Source organism: Montipora foliosa, chromosome 10, assembly GCF_036669935.1.
Source record: "Montipora foliosa isolate CH-2021 chromosome 10, ASM3666993v2, whole genome shotgun sequence".
Classification (NCBI taxonomy): Eukaryota; Metazoa; Cnidaria; class Anthozoa; order Scleractinia; family Acroporidae; genus Montipora; species Montipora foliosa.
Genome location: NC_090878.1, coordinates 1,606,153 through 1,623,641, shown reverse-complemented (window position 1 = coordinate 1,623,641; position 17,489 = coordinate 1,606,153). Strand labels below are relative to the sequence as shown.

The 17,489-nt window shown below is 35.6% G+C and overlaps 1 protein-coding gene across 1 annotated transcript; it reads left to right on the top strand.

The window, feature by feature from the left end:
- Positions 1-16,143: 16,143 nt before the first annotated feature.
- LOC137974202 (uncharacterized) lies at positions 16,144-16,662 on the top strand. The gene has a single exon (XM_068821084.1). It carries the CDS (start codon positions 16,144-16,146, stop codon positions 16,660-16,662), a length of 519 nt encoding a protein of 172 aa, XP_068677185.1.
- Positions 16,663-17,489: the final 827 nt, after the last annotated feature.

Genomic DNA, 17,489 nt, shown 5'->3' with positions numbered 1-17,489 from the left:
GACGGCTAAACCAGTGTCCATAAAACGCCCCGAGTATAAAAGCATATAGACCGTGTATCTCAAATATCCGCACTAGCTACATTCATGATTTTACAGTCTAATGATTGCTCTATCTTGCTACGAAACGGCGTTCGCGAACCTCTAACGCATGCATGTACCGATCTTAAGATCTTAGTAAGTTCCAGTATTGCCATAAAAGTAGAATGTTTCTTTCTAAACCCATACTGATGATTATTGAGTATGCTATGTTTGGTGAGATAGTCCATTAGCCGACGGTGCATGGCACTCTCAAGGATTTTAGAGAAACAAGGGAAGATTGAGATAGGCCTATAATTAGTAAAGTTAGTGCTATCTTCACTTTTGAATATGGGAAGTACTTTGCTGATTTTAAGCTTATCAGGCACAATGCCAGTTGAGAAGGATGCCAGTTTCAACATTTTAATTTTACAAAAATTACCTTTTAAATAGCATATATAACAATAATAATAATAATAATAATAATAATTATTATTATTATTATTATTATTATTATTATTATATTATAATAAACTGCACACTTTATTTCCATGATAAAAATATTTACAAACATTAAAATATCTCCAAAAGGTAAGAACTATAAATTTACAAGCAATTAAGTATTTCTCTGTTTTAAAACTTCAAAAAAAAGAAAATAATAATAATAATGATAATAATAATAATAACAAACTTTATTGAGCACTCTTTCATACAAACTTGAATCTTACATGTATCTGGTAAAAATAAATAATAATAATAATGATAATGATAAAACTCAAATTAAATTAAAAATTTAAATGCCGGCGGTGGCGACATTAATCCGGCAATCGTCAAGAGAGTCTCCTATATTCCGGAAAGGTACTCGGGACCCTCTTACGCACGCATGTACTGATCTTAAGAGTTCAAATGAGATGACAGTTCTGAGCCAATTAATGACGTTGTTATAGGGCTCACCGTCCTTCTGTACTAACTTGTCTGCTAAGTGCTTAAGAAATCGTTGGCACTCATTTCCCATCCCACCGTTCGTTCCGAAAACCAAGGGTGTAAAGGATCCCATCTCGACCTCAAGCACTCGTTGCTGATATTTCCGCTTTTTCTCCTCTTCTTGGTCTTTAAAGACTTCGGTTGTCGGCTTGCTCTGGTTACATTTGGAGTTAACATGCGTGACCCTGACGTCGAAAAATGCTGTAACTCCTCTAGACCAGAAATCTCCCGCCTTGATGTCTAAACGTGCCTCTGAGCTGGTAACTGCGCTTCTAAGATGCATACGTTCGTTGTCAAGAGGTAAGAGGCGTGGCTCCGCCTCCACATTCTTACAAACTTTGGTGATGAATGATGTTATTATTATTATTATTATTATTATTATTATAATTATTATTATTATGGCGGCGGCTGCAGGTCGGTCGCTCGCGGGAAAACCAGGAAGGCTAAAATGGACTGACAGGAGGAATCAAGATCTGCTAGAGTGCAAGGAAAAAGCCTTAAACTTAAAAAGCTCAAGCAACCCGCCATGCTTCCAGAACGGACGCAAGAAAAGATATATGCGCATTTTGAAAGATCTATGGGAAGACTTGGGTTACGACAATTTGGGGTTATCTTCACGACCACGCAGCAGCGATAACGGATGAAAACTCACAAATAAGTGCTAGAGGCGACTCTTCAACTACTTTAGACGAAACAGAAGAGGTTGCACGCATGTACTGATCTTAAGAGTTCAAATGAGATGACAGTTCTGAGCCAATTAATGACGTTGTTATAGGGCTCACCGTCCTTCTGTACTAACTTGTCTGCTAAGTGCTTAAGAAATCGTTGGCACTCATTTCCCATCCCACCGTTCGTTCCGAAAACCAAGGGTGTAAAGGATCCCATCTCGACCTCAAGCACTCGTTGCTGATATTTCCGCTTTTTCTCCTCTTCTTGGTCTTTAAAGACTTCGGTTGTCGGCTTGCTCTGGTTACATTTGGAGTTAACATGCGTGACCCTGACGTCGAAAAATGCTGTAACTCCTCTAGACCAGAAATCTCCCGCCTTGATGTCTAAACGTGCCTCTGAGCTGGTAACTGCGCTTCTAAGATGCATACGTTCGTTGTCAAGAGGTAAGAGGCGTGGCTCCGCCTCCACATTCTTACAAACTTTGGTGATGAATGATGTTATTATTATTATTATTATTATTATTATAATTATTATTATTATGGCGGCGGCTGCAGGTCGGTCGCTCGCGGGAAAACCAGGAAGGCTAAAATGGACTGACAGGAGGAATCAAGATCTGCTAGAGTGCAAGGAAAAAGCCTTAAACTTAAAAAGCTCAAGCAACCCGCCATGCTTCCAGAACGGACGCAAGAAAAGATATATGCGCATTTTGAAAGATCTATGGGAAGACTTGGGTTACGACAATTTGGGGTTATCTTCACGACCACGCAGCAGCGATAACGGATGAAAACTCACAAATAAGTGCTAGAGGCGACTCTTCAACTACTTTAGACGAAACAGAAGAGGTTGGTGCATCTATGTTGTCACAAACTTAAAGTATCGAACCCGCCAAATGCGAAGGTAAAAATTTATTAAATGTGATTGTGGTTGAAGGTTCGAATTTGCATATTTCTTCCGACATTGCTGATCAAAGAGCTCCCCGGGGACAGGCTGCTACTTGCACGAATCAAAACACCAAAAATCAAATCAAGCCAAATTTGCCGGATTATGATGTGCTTCCCTCTGAAATAAAGAACAAAACTTGGGGCAGTATTAGTTACGCATGTTTCTGTAATACTGTCAATGATGTTTACGATGAAATCGTCCACTACAGGAGGAATATATTCAATGTTCCATCGGGCCGCGCAGGGAAGAGTTTCATTGAAGAATTAACCTTCTGGATTAAGCAATTTAATTCAGACTCTGACTTGAACTCGGTTGCTCTTAAAGCATTCATGGTGCTCCTAACTTTGATCTTGCAAAAACCATCCGCTACTTCCAAAGGCAAGGAGCATAGCGAAGCAGTAGAGCGTCGATTAGCACTCTGGAAACAAGGGGATCCTTTTTTTCTGTAAATTTTGTACTTGTTAATTTTTTTTATTCTCATTGTAACTTAGCAGCACATTGTAACTCTCTGACCTACGCCGTATAAGCCTCTGGCTTTGGCATCTTATTATCGTTAAGTTGTGCTTTGTGTAGTTATTTACCAGTTAAATTAAAAAAAAAAAAAAAAAAAAAAAGACTTTTTCGGCTGCTTGCCATCATCAGGGTTAAAAATGACCGTCCGCGCGCATCCATGCATATATATCTTATGTAATTCCCGTTGGGAAAAGTTTGGAAACATAAAAAATAACTTGTTTGTTCAGACTGGGGCGGAATTGTTAGATCATTAGCCCCTCGACGATCCTACGTTTATGGAATTTTTGTGCTGAAGAGAGAACGCTCCAAGTGAAAGAATGTGATGGGTTTTCACGCAGGTGTTTTGCAGGTTCTGAGGTGTGAGCGGGATTTGAATGTTCCGCAATTCGCACTGCTAAGTTTCTCACAGTCTCGCCAATGTAATCAACACCACAAGAACAATCTCCGGGCAAACAAATCTGATGGCAAACAGCCGAAAACTTTTGGTTTCAACATTTTAATTTTACTAAAACTACCTTGTAAATACCTCTTACTAACCGAGTTCGAGGTCCGTACTGTAAGTTACGGACCGAGTTTTTTCCCGTTGATTTATGGCCCACGCGCGTCGCGCTTAGGCCATAAATCAACGGGAAAAAAACGAGGATCCGTAACTTGCAGTACGGACCGAGAAAACGAGTTTAGTAAGATATTTATTATATCTCTGAGGTTAACCGGCGCGCGGGCAAGGAAACTAGTCAAAGTGAAGCGGAAGGTTCAACTGCCACAAAGAATGCCGTGCCAAAATCTCAAAAACTAAATCTTCTTGGCTGTTAAGTTTGAAATAGTTGCTTGCAAGATTCAAACAGTTTTCAGTACAAGTTTATGCAAGAGAAATGACATGAAAAACTTGCTAGATGATGTTTTGTCGAAATTTTAAATTTAGCGGGCTGTAAAGCGGGCCCGTACTGTAGAATACGGCCCGCTAATTTAGCCAATTACAGCGCGCGTACTATCTGAGAGATATAATAAATGTCATATATTTTACCTAAGCGAACATTATTATTATTATTATTATTATTATTATTATTATTACTATTATTATTGTTATTATTATTATTATTATTTTGTTCATTCACACGATATGTTGTTAACGTGGTTTGTAAACTAGGCATCAAACTACGGCATCAGTGATGGACGTTTCCAACACTCACTAACTAGGGGCTACAAACGCAATGCCATTTGTAGGGGTCTCTTCGCATTGCAATTAGTAGGGCCAAAAACGCACGAATTCTATAGGGGTAAAAAAGCACATTCTGCAACCATTAGGGGTAAAAACGCACTGCAAATACTGGGGGTCAAAACGCAAAATTTATTTTGGAACTATATGTTTTTAAAAAACCTAAAATAATATCTCATATAATAGTATAATGAGTTGCCAAGAACTGCATAAAGAACTTGTCAATATGGAAGAAGTGGTCTGTCCATTTTGTAATAAGCAAATCTCGAAACATACGAAAGAAATTGAGCAATGCTGCAATCAACCTGATATAGTGAATGATAACAATATGCTAGTTTGTAAAAAATGTGGGACAGTTAATGGCTATAAACCACTTATAGAATTTGTTGATTTTCACTCAAATAAGCATAGATTCCATCGTAAAAGTGTTTACCAAAGAAAATATCATATAGAAAACATAATGAATAATATAGCTGTAAAAAATGGTTTCCAGATTTCTGTCAAAAATATGGATAAAATAATTCGAATTTTCGCGGCTATCGGGGAAGTTGTGAAAGATGTTAACATTGATAGAAAGCGTATGATTAACATAAATTTCATTTTAAAACAAATATTTAAAATGCTTGATCTTCCTTTTGAAAAGGTCAAGACATCAAAGTCTAAAAAGACACTTGAAAGTTATAAACGATATTGGCAAGACATCCTAGCATTATCATTCGATAAAATAAATGTGATAGTTAAGGAATGAATTTGTCATTGTAGTTTGCGTAGAATTTATCAACACTAGGACAAACATCAGTCACAAAATCATCTACATTTTTTAATTCTGTGTGAAATGATGGATTAAATTCACCACTTCGCAACATGTCTTTTATTGAATTCAAAAGATGCTGATAACTTTGGTATGCGTATGTGCAATTTTGTATTTTAAGATCCAGTGATTGGAAATCCATGTAAGACTTGATTAACAAAGCACAAGTGCTTATTGCTACCAAGCCTATACCGCCAGTTACAACAGCACTAATAATTCCACCAGTACCAGTTATGACAGAAATAGTATTTCCTAACAGTTTTAATTTTTTGTAACGTTTCACAGCTTGCTTGTACGCCCAACACTTTCTATGGTATGCCTTATAATAGCTCTTTAGTTCGTCGACCTGATCTTCTGAGAGTTTGTCTGAAATATGGTTCCAGCTGAATATTCTCTTTTTTCGATCTGTCATAGTTATAGTTTAGATTGTTAATCGTCTGCATAGACAATATAGTATACCACTGACTTGACCACAAAAAGGCGATCTTTTAATCAGTTTAGTTGTGTATTTTTCTGAAATAGCATAAGTGTAACCTCTACCGAGCTTATGGTGGACATAAAACCTCCCGGAAGCATCATGTAATACACTATGTGAATTTAATATATCAATCCAACCGAAGATCTTTTCAAGTAACCATGTTAGGCAGCCACTACCTGGTCCAAGAAGACCAATTTCACCATCATTGAGTTCAAGAATCTCATTCATAGACATGTCTCTTTTAAAATAGAAACAGTGCAGGTATTGATAAACAAGTGCTGATTTTAATATTTTGTCATTAATGCATGGATGTTTTTCTTTTGCTTCTTGAAAACTATATTCCACAAATCGTAATAAATTGTCGATATACATATATATTGAGTTATATATTTTGAAAATCCACATCACAAATCGAAATGATTTTGAATGAATCTGAACATATTTTTCAATTCATCATCAGACAGAGATTTTGCCCAAACAGCAAAAGCATATAAATCCATTTCACAGAAATTTATAGCAGTGCCATCAGTATGAACCTGACATCCAATAAACATTTCTTGAGCTGAACCTGTCAGAGTGGCAGAAATTGTTTCTGTTTTAATCGGAGTCACTGTTGAAACACCTCTAAAAAGTTCCATATTTGTCTGATTAACACGGATCGTCCACACCTCGATATTACCGGTGAGATTCGGCAAAGAAGGAATGTTCAGTCTGCCATTTGACGTTGAACCAAAATCGATATAGACTGTACCATCTCCCCATGGTATATGCATACCGAATCTGACGGCTCCACGCCCCCATTGAAACTGAGATTGATTGGTTATTGCTTTTGTATTGACAACCAGTATTACTGTGCATGTGTTACCAGATTTGCCTGCCATTTCAGAAACATCAAACGAATTTTTTTCCAAATAGTCATCACTACCATCGAAACGTATAAAAAACAGTTTTTTCAATGAATCCCTCAGAAGAAGAGGCTTTTTTGAATTGGTTTGTTGTGAAAAATCGATATTATTCACAGGATCAATCCATGAACTAACTCTGTCATTTGAATCGGCTGTGACTACTGATAAAGCTGGAATTAATGCAATGCTGATTTTGTCTAACACTGGTATACCAGGTAGACTGTTCGAAATAATAAAAGTCGATCTGTCTAACTTCAAATCGAGTTGTTTTTTTATGACAACATGGTTATCTTCCGTAGCAGCCTTAACGACGAGATTTTTGTCAGTTTCTATATGTCCATCATCATTTACTGAAAGTTGAGCTTGAGCTTGATAGGTAAAATCATCATCAGAGTGATAGTCAATGGTGTATTCAATTCTGTCACCATTGTCGTCAAGAAGATGTGTACCATCTAAATTTTTTACATACATGTCATATACTGTTGCAGTATATAATTTAATTGATCAGTAATGTTTTGTAATGTATCATGTAAACATAAGATCTTACGCCATCCCCATCGTCATCATCAAAATTTATTCGTATGTTTGTTATGTTTTCAAAATATCGATTGATATTGACAGTAAGTATTTTGCTTGTTGAAAAATCTATGTCATAAAATACACTAGCGTCTCCATAAAAAGTTATATCGTGATTCGACTCTGATGGATAATTTTTTTTAGCATAAATTTTTATTTTATTAATATAAATTTTAGTAAATGTTAGATGTACTGTTCTAGAAATATTAAAATCACAACCCAGTGATGATTCTGAAGTGGTTCCATAGGCGTAAGACGGTAATATCTTATCAAATAACCCTAAAATTTTATTACCATTCATATTGATTGGTACATGCATTTGAAATTGATTATTTACAATCTCATAAGCCAATTCGTAATCATAAATTGTGAAATCAAGGTTGTTTTTTGCTTCACCTTTTATACCGTAAATCAGGACATACAATGGTAAAAGAGTTGGGCTTCTATTGTCATAAGTGGATTGAACAGTTACATATAACCGTCTTTCGATAGTTGGTGAAGAACCATCTGGTGATAAGTTCATGATAAAGCGATAATATTTATAATCTGTGTTGGTTTTGACTGTAGTGGTTCTATCAGTGTTCATGTTTCTTTTTTCAAAAGTAACCTGAAATGAATTAAACTCCACATCGAAACCGGTTCTCAGGAAATATATTTCTAAACACACAGTATATTTATCGCTATAATTGTCACGTATCAGTTTGAATAGATTAAAATCGAATCGTCCTTTGAACAGACTGGAACCATCTGCTGCCTTTTGAACATTGAATGAAAATGCTTTTTTGTTGTTTTTATGTGGTGAGTCATTATAGTCGATTAAATTGGCATCCTGTATTCCATAATCTTCTGTAAATTCCCCATCAGCCATAGCATATTTCAGCACATTTTCTCTGTTTGTATGTGTGGTTACATGACTCTTAACTATTTCGTCGTCTACATATTTCTTATTTTTTTCTATTTGTTCGTCTGTGTATCTATTGTTCGCAGTACTTATAGTTGAAAAAGCGTCATTTACTTGCTTCAAAGTAATTGCATCTTGATTATGTGTGGCTCTTCCGAGATTTATTATTCGTTGATTGTTCATGTCTAGAACAGACGTCATTACACCGCTTCCATCCAATTTCAATGTTTTTCCAACCTCGGAATCGACATAAGCTTTGTTAGTCACATCTCTGGCACTGGTTGGTTGTCCGCAATTTATTATTTTATTCAAAGACATATCCAAATTTCCAGTCATTTTAGAGGATCCGTCTAATCGAAGTGCATCCAAAAATAATCGATCAACGTAACCTTTTCCTGTGGCATCATTGACACCTGTCGGATCAGCAAGATTGATAAGCTTGTTATTGTTCATGTCTAGATTGCCAGTCATTTTCGCTGAACCGTCTAATCGAAGTGCATCCAAAAATAATCGATCAACGTAACCTTTTCCAGTGGCATCATTTCTACCTGTCGGATTAGCAAGATTGACGATCTTTTTTTGTGACATATTTAAATTTCCAGTCATGTCCTGCGAACCATCACGGAGCACAACCTGATTTGTATTGGGTTTGGTTGATAAACCAGTTTGTAATTGGTGTTTTGTAACAGCGTCAGAATTGCCAGTGCCTTCAGCAAGATTGCTGATTTTATTATTTCCAAAGTCAAAATTGCCAGTTACGGAAATACTTCCATCTTTTTTCAAATAATTAGCCAGCTCCGTTTTGTCAGCTTTAAAATCAAAAGAGCTGTCAACGTAAAATTTATTAGAAGCATCTGAATGTAGTATCGGGTCTTTCACTCCGAGGATTCTTTGATTTTTCATGTCAATCGGATTTTGGGCTTCTATCTTTCCATCATTTGTATTTAAATCAAAATAAAAGTTATGCATATGCGCACTACTGACAGCATCACTGTGACCATGTCTAGCTGGAGCAATATTTTCGACACGCCGATTATCCATGTTAAGGGCTCCAGTCATTGCATTGCTTCCGTCCAATTTTAAACACCCAGAAACCTCTTTATCAACATAACTCTTAGTAGTTGCATCGTCATTCGTTTGAGGTGAATCTAAATTTCTCAGTTTTTTATTCTGCATATCATAATCACCGTCATCAGTAAGTTTAAAACCAACACCAGGCAATCCTTTTACTATTTCAACAACTTTTTCATGTGAAAATGTGTCGTCAGGCAATTTACCATTTGAGTAACTCATATACAATTGATTTATATTGTTTCATCAAAATTCTTCTTTACTTGTTTCTCAGGTTTGTCAATATATATGAAACTGAAAGGGTCTCTAGTTGCTTTCTCGTATAATTGTTTTGAGACATTGTTTTCACGACATATGAGACTTTTTTCATTAGTACTCGGAAAATCATAAATGGCAAAATGTGAGCAGTTTAATCTAATATCTTTTGGTGTCTTATAGTAGCTTTGACTCAAATATATGGCACAGCAGTTTTTATGTCTCCCCTGTATAAAATAGTCAACTAATGGTTTTTGGTTTTTATCACATACGAAATCGTCGAATATCACAATTTTTTGATTGTCACCATTGAGATTTTTTACAGGAATTATTTTATCATTGCTTGCTTCAATGATATCATAACCAGCTTCTTCACTCCATGGTTCGAACTCTTTCATGAGATTCCGATACTTTGACTGCTCTAAGTTTTTTGCATAAAGGTATATTTTATCAAAATACAACAGATTGTGAATCATATGCATCAGTGTGTTCGTTTTTCCCGAACCAGAAGGTCCACAAATGAGCATGCGGAAGCATCGATCAGGCATAAAATCATGTAGTTGTGTGAAGTTTGTGACAACATCGTCGCCAGTATCATAATTAGGTATCTTCATTTATATTATATGGTTGTATTATTTCAATAACATGGTGTATAACATGGTGTTCAACATGGTGTTCAACACGGTGTAAAACGCTATTTTTTATATATGAATTTCCATTTTATGTAACGTAACAATATAACAATAAATGAGTTTACTTAAGTGGAAAGAACTCGCAAAGAGTAAATCTGAATTAGGGGACAAGATCAATTATGTCCATAATGCAATTACAAAACATGATATCGATCAGAAGACCAGTCAACAGGGATTTTCAAAAGTATTCCAACCAATCACAAGCAAATTAGATGATGTTATTGATAGTAATCAGGCTTTAAGGTTGCCAAGGAAAAAACGACCACTGAAGAAAGGAGAAGTTCCTGATTACGGCATTGATATAGAGGATGAAGTTCCAGATATGAATCTTGGTGATCTATTTGAACAACCTGTTTTGCCACAGCAAGAAAAACAACTGGTGCCAAAACCACCAACATATGAAGAATCTTTACAAGATCTTCTGGAAGGAAAAAAAGAGATGTATGTTGATCCTAAGTACTTTCCTGAAGAACCAGAATTACCACCAGAATACGATGACGACGAAGATATCGATTATGGAATGGAGGATGAAGATGTGGAAAATGAGATACTGAATGAGTATGAAGTTCCTAATTATGACACAGTTGAAAAAATACTAAATCAACCAGAAATGAATGACAAAAAATCCAAAGCATATCTTCGTAAAATTTTAACACAAACTAGAACGAAAAGAAACAGTTTGAGAGGTTATAAAACACAGGTGACGAAACAATATAACAAGGGAATGATCGGGGAAGCACAAAGACAAGAGATGAACGAAAGAATAGACAGAGCTAAAAATGTCTTGAATGCATATATTGCACATTATGACACTAAATTGGAAACAATGAAAGGTTCTGGAATCAGAAGAAAAAGAAAAGGTGGTAATGTGATATTTTTTAACAAACCGAAAGAACTCATGAAAAAATTGGATTTAATCATTGGTGAGATATTAGCTGGTAATACAAGCATTGACATGCGAAATATGGGTGTTTCCATATTGGACACATTATTAAAAATGTCGACAATTAACAAATCACAATATGGTAAATTATACAAACAATATTTCAAAATTTAATGTAACCTAATCACATAATGGAACGAGAGATAGTTTTATCATCTTACAGTGTAAAAAATCAAGGGAACAATAAACCAGAAGATTTTACAACAAATTTCACCAGACCTGTAACTCTAGACAATAATAAGCAATACGTTATCGGTCTTAACAGAGTCATTAACATGTCATTCACTTGGTTCAATGTCAATGCTGGGTACAAAAATCAATTAATCCAATACAGCTCCGATAATGGTTCAACTTTTAAGGACATTACCTTTCCGGCTGGGGTATGGAATTATACAGACTTTAATACATATATTAAAAATCTAACGAAAACTGGTGATACGTATCCGATGACTCTTGAATTCAACGAAACAACATTCAGAGTCACGGTTACATTAGCTGCAAATTACCAACTTAATTTAAGAGCAAGTAATTTTAATGACCTGATCGGTTTTGATAAAAAGATATTAGCAAGTGGAACGCATATTGGACCAAGAGTGCCGAATCTCAGTCAAGACACAGACGTACTCAATATTCATTGCGATTTGGTCAACGAAAGTTTAGTTGACGGTGAAGAAACAGACATTATTTATTCATTCTCAACCAGTGTACTAAAACCAAGTTACTCCTTCACCCTCGAACCACAAAGAGTTACATTTAATCCTGTGAACAAAACTACAATTTCATCAATCAGAATCATGATAACAGATGGAAAAAGAAGATTAGTGGATCTAAATGGAGCGGATACGTCTTTTTCACTGATTTTAAAAAGTATCTAATGTAACAGTATAATGAAACCGTATGAATTTAAGAGGTTTTACCATCCAAAACTTGGTAAATTTGTATTTCAACACAAAGGGTCTGGGCTTATTATCGACAACATTTTCAAACCGTTGAAGAGTGTGGCATCATCTGTTTTCAAGAAATTCGCCAAGCCAATAGCGAAGAAGGCATTAGAATCAGGGGTTTCCCATGCAGGTGATAAAATTGGCAAGACGGTGGCAGAAAAGTCAGGAGACCTAATAATGAAAAAATTAGCAAATTTGAGAAAAGGAGCTACGACACAAAGGGCAATAGCCCCATCTTCACCCATTAAACAGCAAGATGAAAGCGCTGACATGATACTAAATAGATTGATATCCGGATCTGGAAGAAGGCGTAGATTTTTCAAATAAATAACATGACAGCAAAATTATATAATACAATAGTATAAATGGCTTTTAGAACAAGTGAATTATTGCAAAGAAATGAGTTAGTGCGATTTCAACTTGATGATGTAATCCGAGCCCCAGGTAACGGTCAACATCAGGAGAAAAATGGTTACAGATTCACCATCAACGACCGGAGTTCTTTCTATGATTGGTACAATGCTTATTTCGAGGTTCAATTCCAGTTACAAAAAATAGCAGATGGAGCTGGTTATGCAGCAGCCGATAGAATAACGGTGATAAACGGATCTCATTCATTTATTGCACATATGATGATTAAAAGTGCTGGGAAAATTGTTTACGATACTGACAATCTACATAAGGTCACTTTTGTGAAGAATCTGTTGGAATATTCTGATGATTACAGCAGATCAGTCGGTAAAAACAGTTTTTGGTATTTAGACACAAATGATACGACAGCCAATACTAATTTAGGATTTGAGGCCAGAAGAGTGCTTACACAAGATGTCAACGATGCTGGAGATGGAGGAGCAAAAAATGTGAATTTGATCATACCTCTCAATCGTTACAGTTTTTTTGAAGAGTTGCAGGATAAAATGTTGGTTCCTATGCAGTTACAATTCAATTTGAATCTCCAGAACGACAATGAACTCATCAATATGGCAGCAGGAACAGATGCCGGCAGAGTAGTGATTAACAGATTTCTTTTATGGGTTCCAAAATTAACACCAAAAGACAGTATGTACGACAAATTTGTAAGCTCTTTCATGAAAGAACACAAATGGACATATCAGCGTGAACTATATGCAGTGTCAGCACCTGCTAGAGTCAGTGGTTTTTTTCAGATTTCTTCCAGTATTGACAATGTCAAAGCAATTTTTGTTTATCTACAACGGGCTAAAACCAGAGTTGCAACTCAAAATCCATATATACTTGATACCTTCAAACTAAATGCAGCAAACGCCAACAGTTATTTAACAACATGCAGACTCGAATATGGCAATGGTGTTTTCTACCCAGAAACAGAATATGACAGTGAAAGCAAAGTGAGAATATTCAATGATCTGATGTCTTATGCAATGCGAAAAAATGATTACAACACCGGAACCCAGTTGAATCTTGCCAATTATAACAGCCTGTATTCACTGATCTATTTCGATCTGTCATATCAAACAGAAAAAGTAACAAGAGACCCTAAACAGTTGATTTTCAGGTATAAAATAAGTGCCAATAGTGCAGCAGATTTCAATGTCCATGCAGTTGTATTGTACGAAGAGTCGGTTGTTATTGACAAGGTGGGTAATGAATTGGTGATAGTTTAAGCCCACAACTGAAATAGTAATATGAAATCAAGTAAATGACACATATTTATTTGTAACTGGAATTATATAACATATATTATATGACTAAACTTCATGAAATCAACATAAGACTTTCAGATAATCAAAAAAAGAATCTGAGTAATGCTTACCATAAAAGGGAAACAATTGTTCTAAGACTGACAAATGATTCTCTCAATGGAAACGACACTCTTTATGTTCCAGCAATGGTAAAAAAAAGATTACAAAAAAATCGACAATTGAACAAAGGAATGGACATCAAGCTTGCTAAGACTAATATCAGAAAACAAGTCGGCGGAAGTCTTTTGAGTACCGTATTGTCACTTGGAATGAGAGCATTACCAGCAATTGGTAAAACCCTTGGGTTGAGTGCTCTTGGTGGTTTAGCAGAAGCTGGAGCCAAAAAATTGTTAGGATCTGGTCAAAAAGGTGGTGCTATGCCATTACCCATGATGATACCTTTCAATGCAATCAATCAACTGATGCCATATCTGAACATGTTCACTACAAAACAGCAAAGAGACATCATCAATGCAGCTCAAACAGGTTCTGGTGTGCATATAACACCTACTAGAACACAATCAGGTGGATTTTTAGGCACTCTGTTGGCTAGCATTGGAATACCTTTGGCTTTGAATCTTGTCAAAAAGCTAACGGGAAGAGGAGCACCGAGGGTAGGTAGACCACCTTCGTCGAAAAAGGATGGTACAGGAGCACCTAGAATGGGAATGCCCCCTCCATTTTACAGTTATCCGCCATATGTGACTGGTAATGGTAGAAAAAAAAAAACATCCTCAACCAAAAAAGGAAAAGGGTTACTATTAGGAAAAAACAGTCCATTCAATGGCATACCCATTTTGGGGGCAATATTGTAAAACCAAAATTTCACAAAAACATACCTATGTCCAATCACGATCTGATAAAATGGTGCAAATATTTGAATATACCGATCAATGATGTACTGTCGAGAGATGAAAATGTTCCACATAACCATAAACAGGCGTTATTCATATACAATCTTGAACCAGCTTATATGTCAGGATCTCATTGGGTTGCAACATATGTTAAGGATAATGTAATAAATTATTTTGATTCGTTTGGTATGCCCCCATTTCAAGAGATTGTTAATCATGCCAAAAAGAAAAATCTGACTTTGTTACATCAAAACAATCAGATACAAAACATACAAACAACAACTTGTGGGTATTTCTGTTTATGCTTTCTAAATGAAATGAATAAGGGTAATTCGTATTATGATTTATTACAAGTGTTCGACATAAATGATACAATGAAAAATGAGAGATTTATCGAATATTATTTCAGAAATATCTAACTTATATATATTATGAAATCATATTGTGTAAAACAGAAAAAGGTAACCGAATGTGTTGAACCTTCAGGTTACAAAACAGCCAAAAATGGTAGACTAATGTTCTTTTGCACTTGTGCTGAATGTGGTATTACAAAGACCAAATTTGTTAAAAAACAGGGAAACTAAACAGCCCGTTGGGAGCGGGCTTACTCAGTGATATCGCTAATACTGGAACAGAATTATTTTTAACTAAAGGAGTACCTTATCTTGGCAAAAAAGCCGTTGAAATGGGTAGATATTATGGTTCCGAATTAATGAGAGACCCAAAGTTGCAGAAAAAAGCAATCGATTATGGTTTGAGAAAAATGAATCCTCTACTTCACAAAGTTGGATCTGAAGCTCTCAATCAATTGTCGACAAAAATAAGACCCAAGAAAAAATACACAACCAATAGGAAAGATCTAGACGGCGGTGCTTTAGACATTCAAAAACAATTAGCAAAGTTGGGAGAACTCCATTTGAGAACTCCGACGGGTAAAAAATATAATTATTGTGGACCTGGTACAAAACTGGAAGACAGATTGGCTTCAAATGATCCAAAATATAGAGATCCGATAAATAATCTGGATAGTATTTGCCAGCAACATGATATAGCTTATAGTAAAGCTGGAGACAATCTGGCTAAAAAGCATGCAGCTGATAAAATCATGGAAGACAGTATAAAAGCAATCCCGTTTAATCAAAGACCTTGGTTTGCTACACCAACGATGTATGCCATTAAAGCAAAAAGAAAGATTGGACTTGGTTCAAAAAACGTAAAGCGGCGCTGAGTATTGATGATTGGGCTCAGCAATTAGCCGATGAATTACACAAACCAATCAAGAGAAAATTCAAAACTAGAAGAGTCATTGTAAATCATATTGATGAAATATGGGCAAGTGATCTGGTTGAAATGCAAAAATTCAGCAAATGGAATAAAGGTTATCGGTATCTTCTTATGGTTATTGATGTTTTCAGCAAATACGGTTGGATTGTCCCATTGAAGGATAAGAAAGGTGAATCCGTTACTGAAGCATTTAAAACAATATTCAAGGAAGGCAGAAGACCACAATATTTATGGGTTGATAAGGGAAAGGAGTTCTATAACAAACATGTAAAAGACCTATTAGCTGAGAATAAAATAAAACTGTACTCTACTGAAAATGAAGAGAAATCCTCAGTGGTCGAAAGATGGAATAGGACAATTAAATCCAAAATGTGGAAACAGTTCACTGTTCAAGGTAATACAATGTATCTCGATATGCTACCCAAACTAGTGAAACAGTACAACAACACAAAACATTCAAGCATAAAAATGACACCTGTAGAAGCATCTAACAAGAGGAATGAAGGTATAGTTTACTTCAATCTATATGGTGATACAGAAACATTGAAACAGAAACCAAAATTCAAGGTTGGTGACAAGGTTCGAATATCCAAGTATAAACGGAATGTGTTCGATAAAGGATATACTCCAAACTGGACCGAAGAAGTGTTTACAGTTGATAAGATCCAATACACTAATCCAATAACATACAAACTAAAAGATCTCAGAGGTGAAGAGATACAAGGCAGTTTTTATGAACCTGAATTATTAAAAGCAAAGCAGGATATTTTCCGTATTGACAAAGTAATTCGGAGGGACTATAAAAAGAAACAAGCTCTAGTGAAATGGAAGGGATACAGTGATGAATTCAACAGTTGGATACCATTGAAAGACATTGAAAACATATGAATTGTGGTGAAACAAACGCGCATAAATACTTATAAAAAAATAAAAATATATACTTATATTATATGGACAAGTTTGAAAATGAAGAAAAGTTTGGTTTTTATTATGAAAGCGATCAAGACTCTGGTTCAGATTCCGATTGGACGCCATCGCAAGAAAGTATATCTGAAGAAAGTTGCTCAAGTTCGCAGGAATCTGAGTGCACAGATGAGGAAGAAGGCATATAAAAAATATAATTCTAAATATATAGTATGAATGGTTCACAAAGGTATAAGTTGATAGTCTGGCATTCGTTTTTGGAAGATATGAAGAAGGTAGAACAAAAGATGGACAAATGCTTCCCAGGATATAAAATCGACTATGGTGGAATGGCTGGTCTGTTTGATTCGCATGTTAAGAAAAAAAGAATCGACAGACTTTATCCATGGATCATCCAAGCAAAAAACAAAAAGGAAGGAATAATGTTCTTGTGTTTCAACTATTTGCTGAATTATGAACCAGAAGAAAAAGAAAAAGAAGAACATCCAACCACAGATTTACCCAACAGATGGTATTGTAATGATTGCCAAAAGTTTGTGATGAAACAGAGCAAATTCGCGCATTTAAAAAGTAAAAAACATAATAGACATAGATGACAAGACGTATCAAATACTTTGAAACAGCAGCAGAATTGGTTTCTGACCGAAAAAATAATAATGAAGAATGGAAAGCTAACTTTAAAAAATGGCAAGCTAACTTTAAAAATAAGCTAGAGACAGAGCCAGAAGTAGATCAAATGAAGCTGAACTTATTTATGTACATATTGTGTAAAGATAAACAGTTAAGAAGAT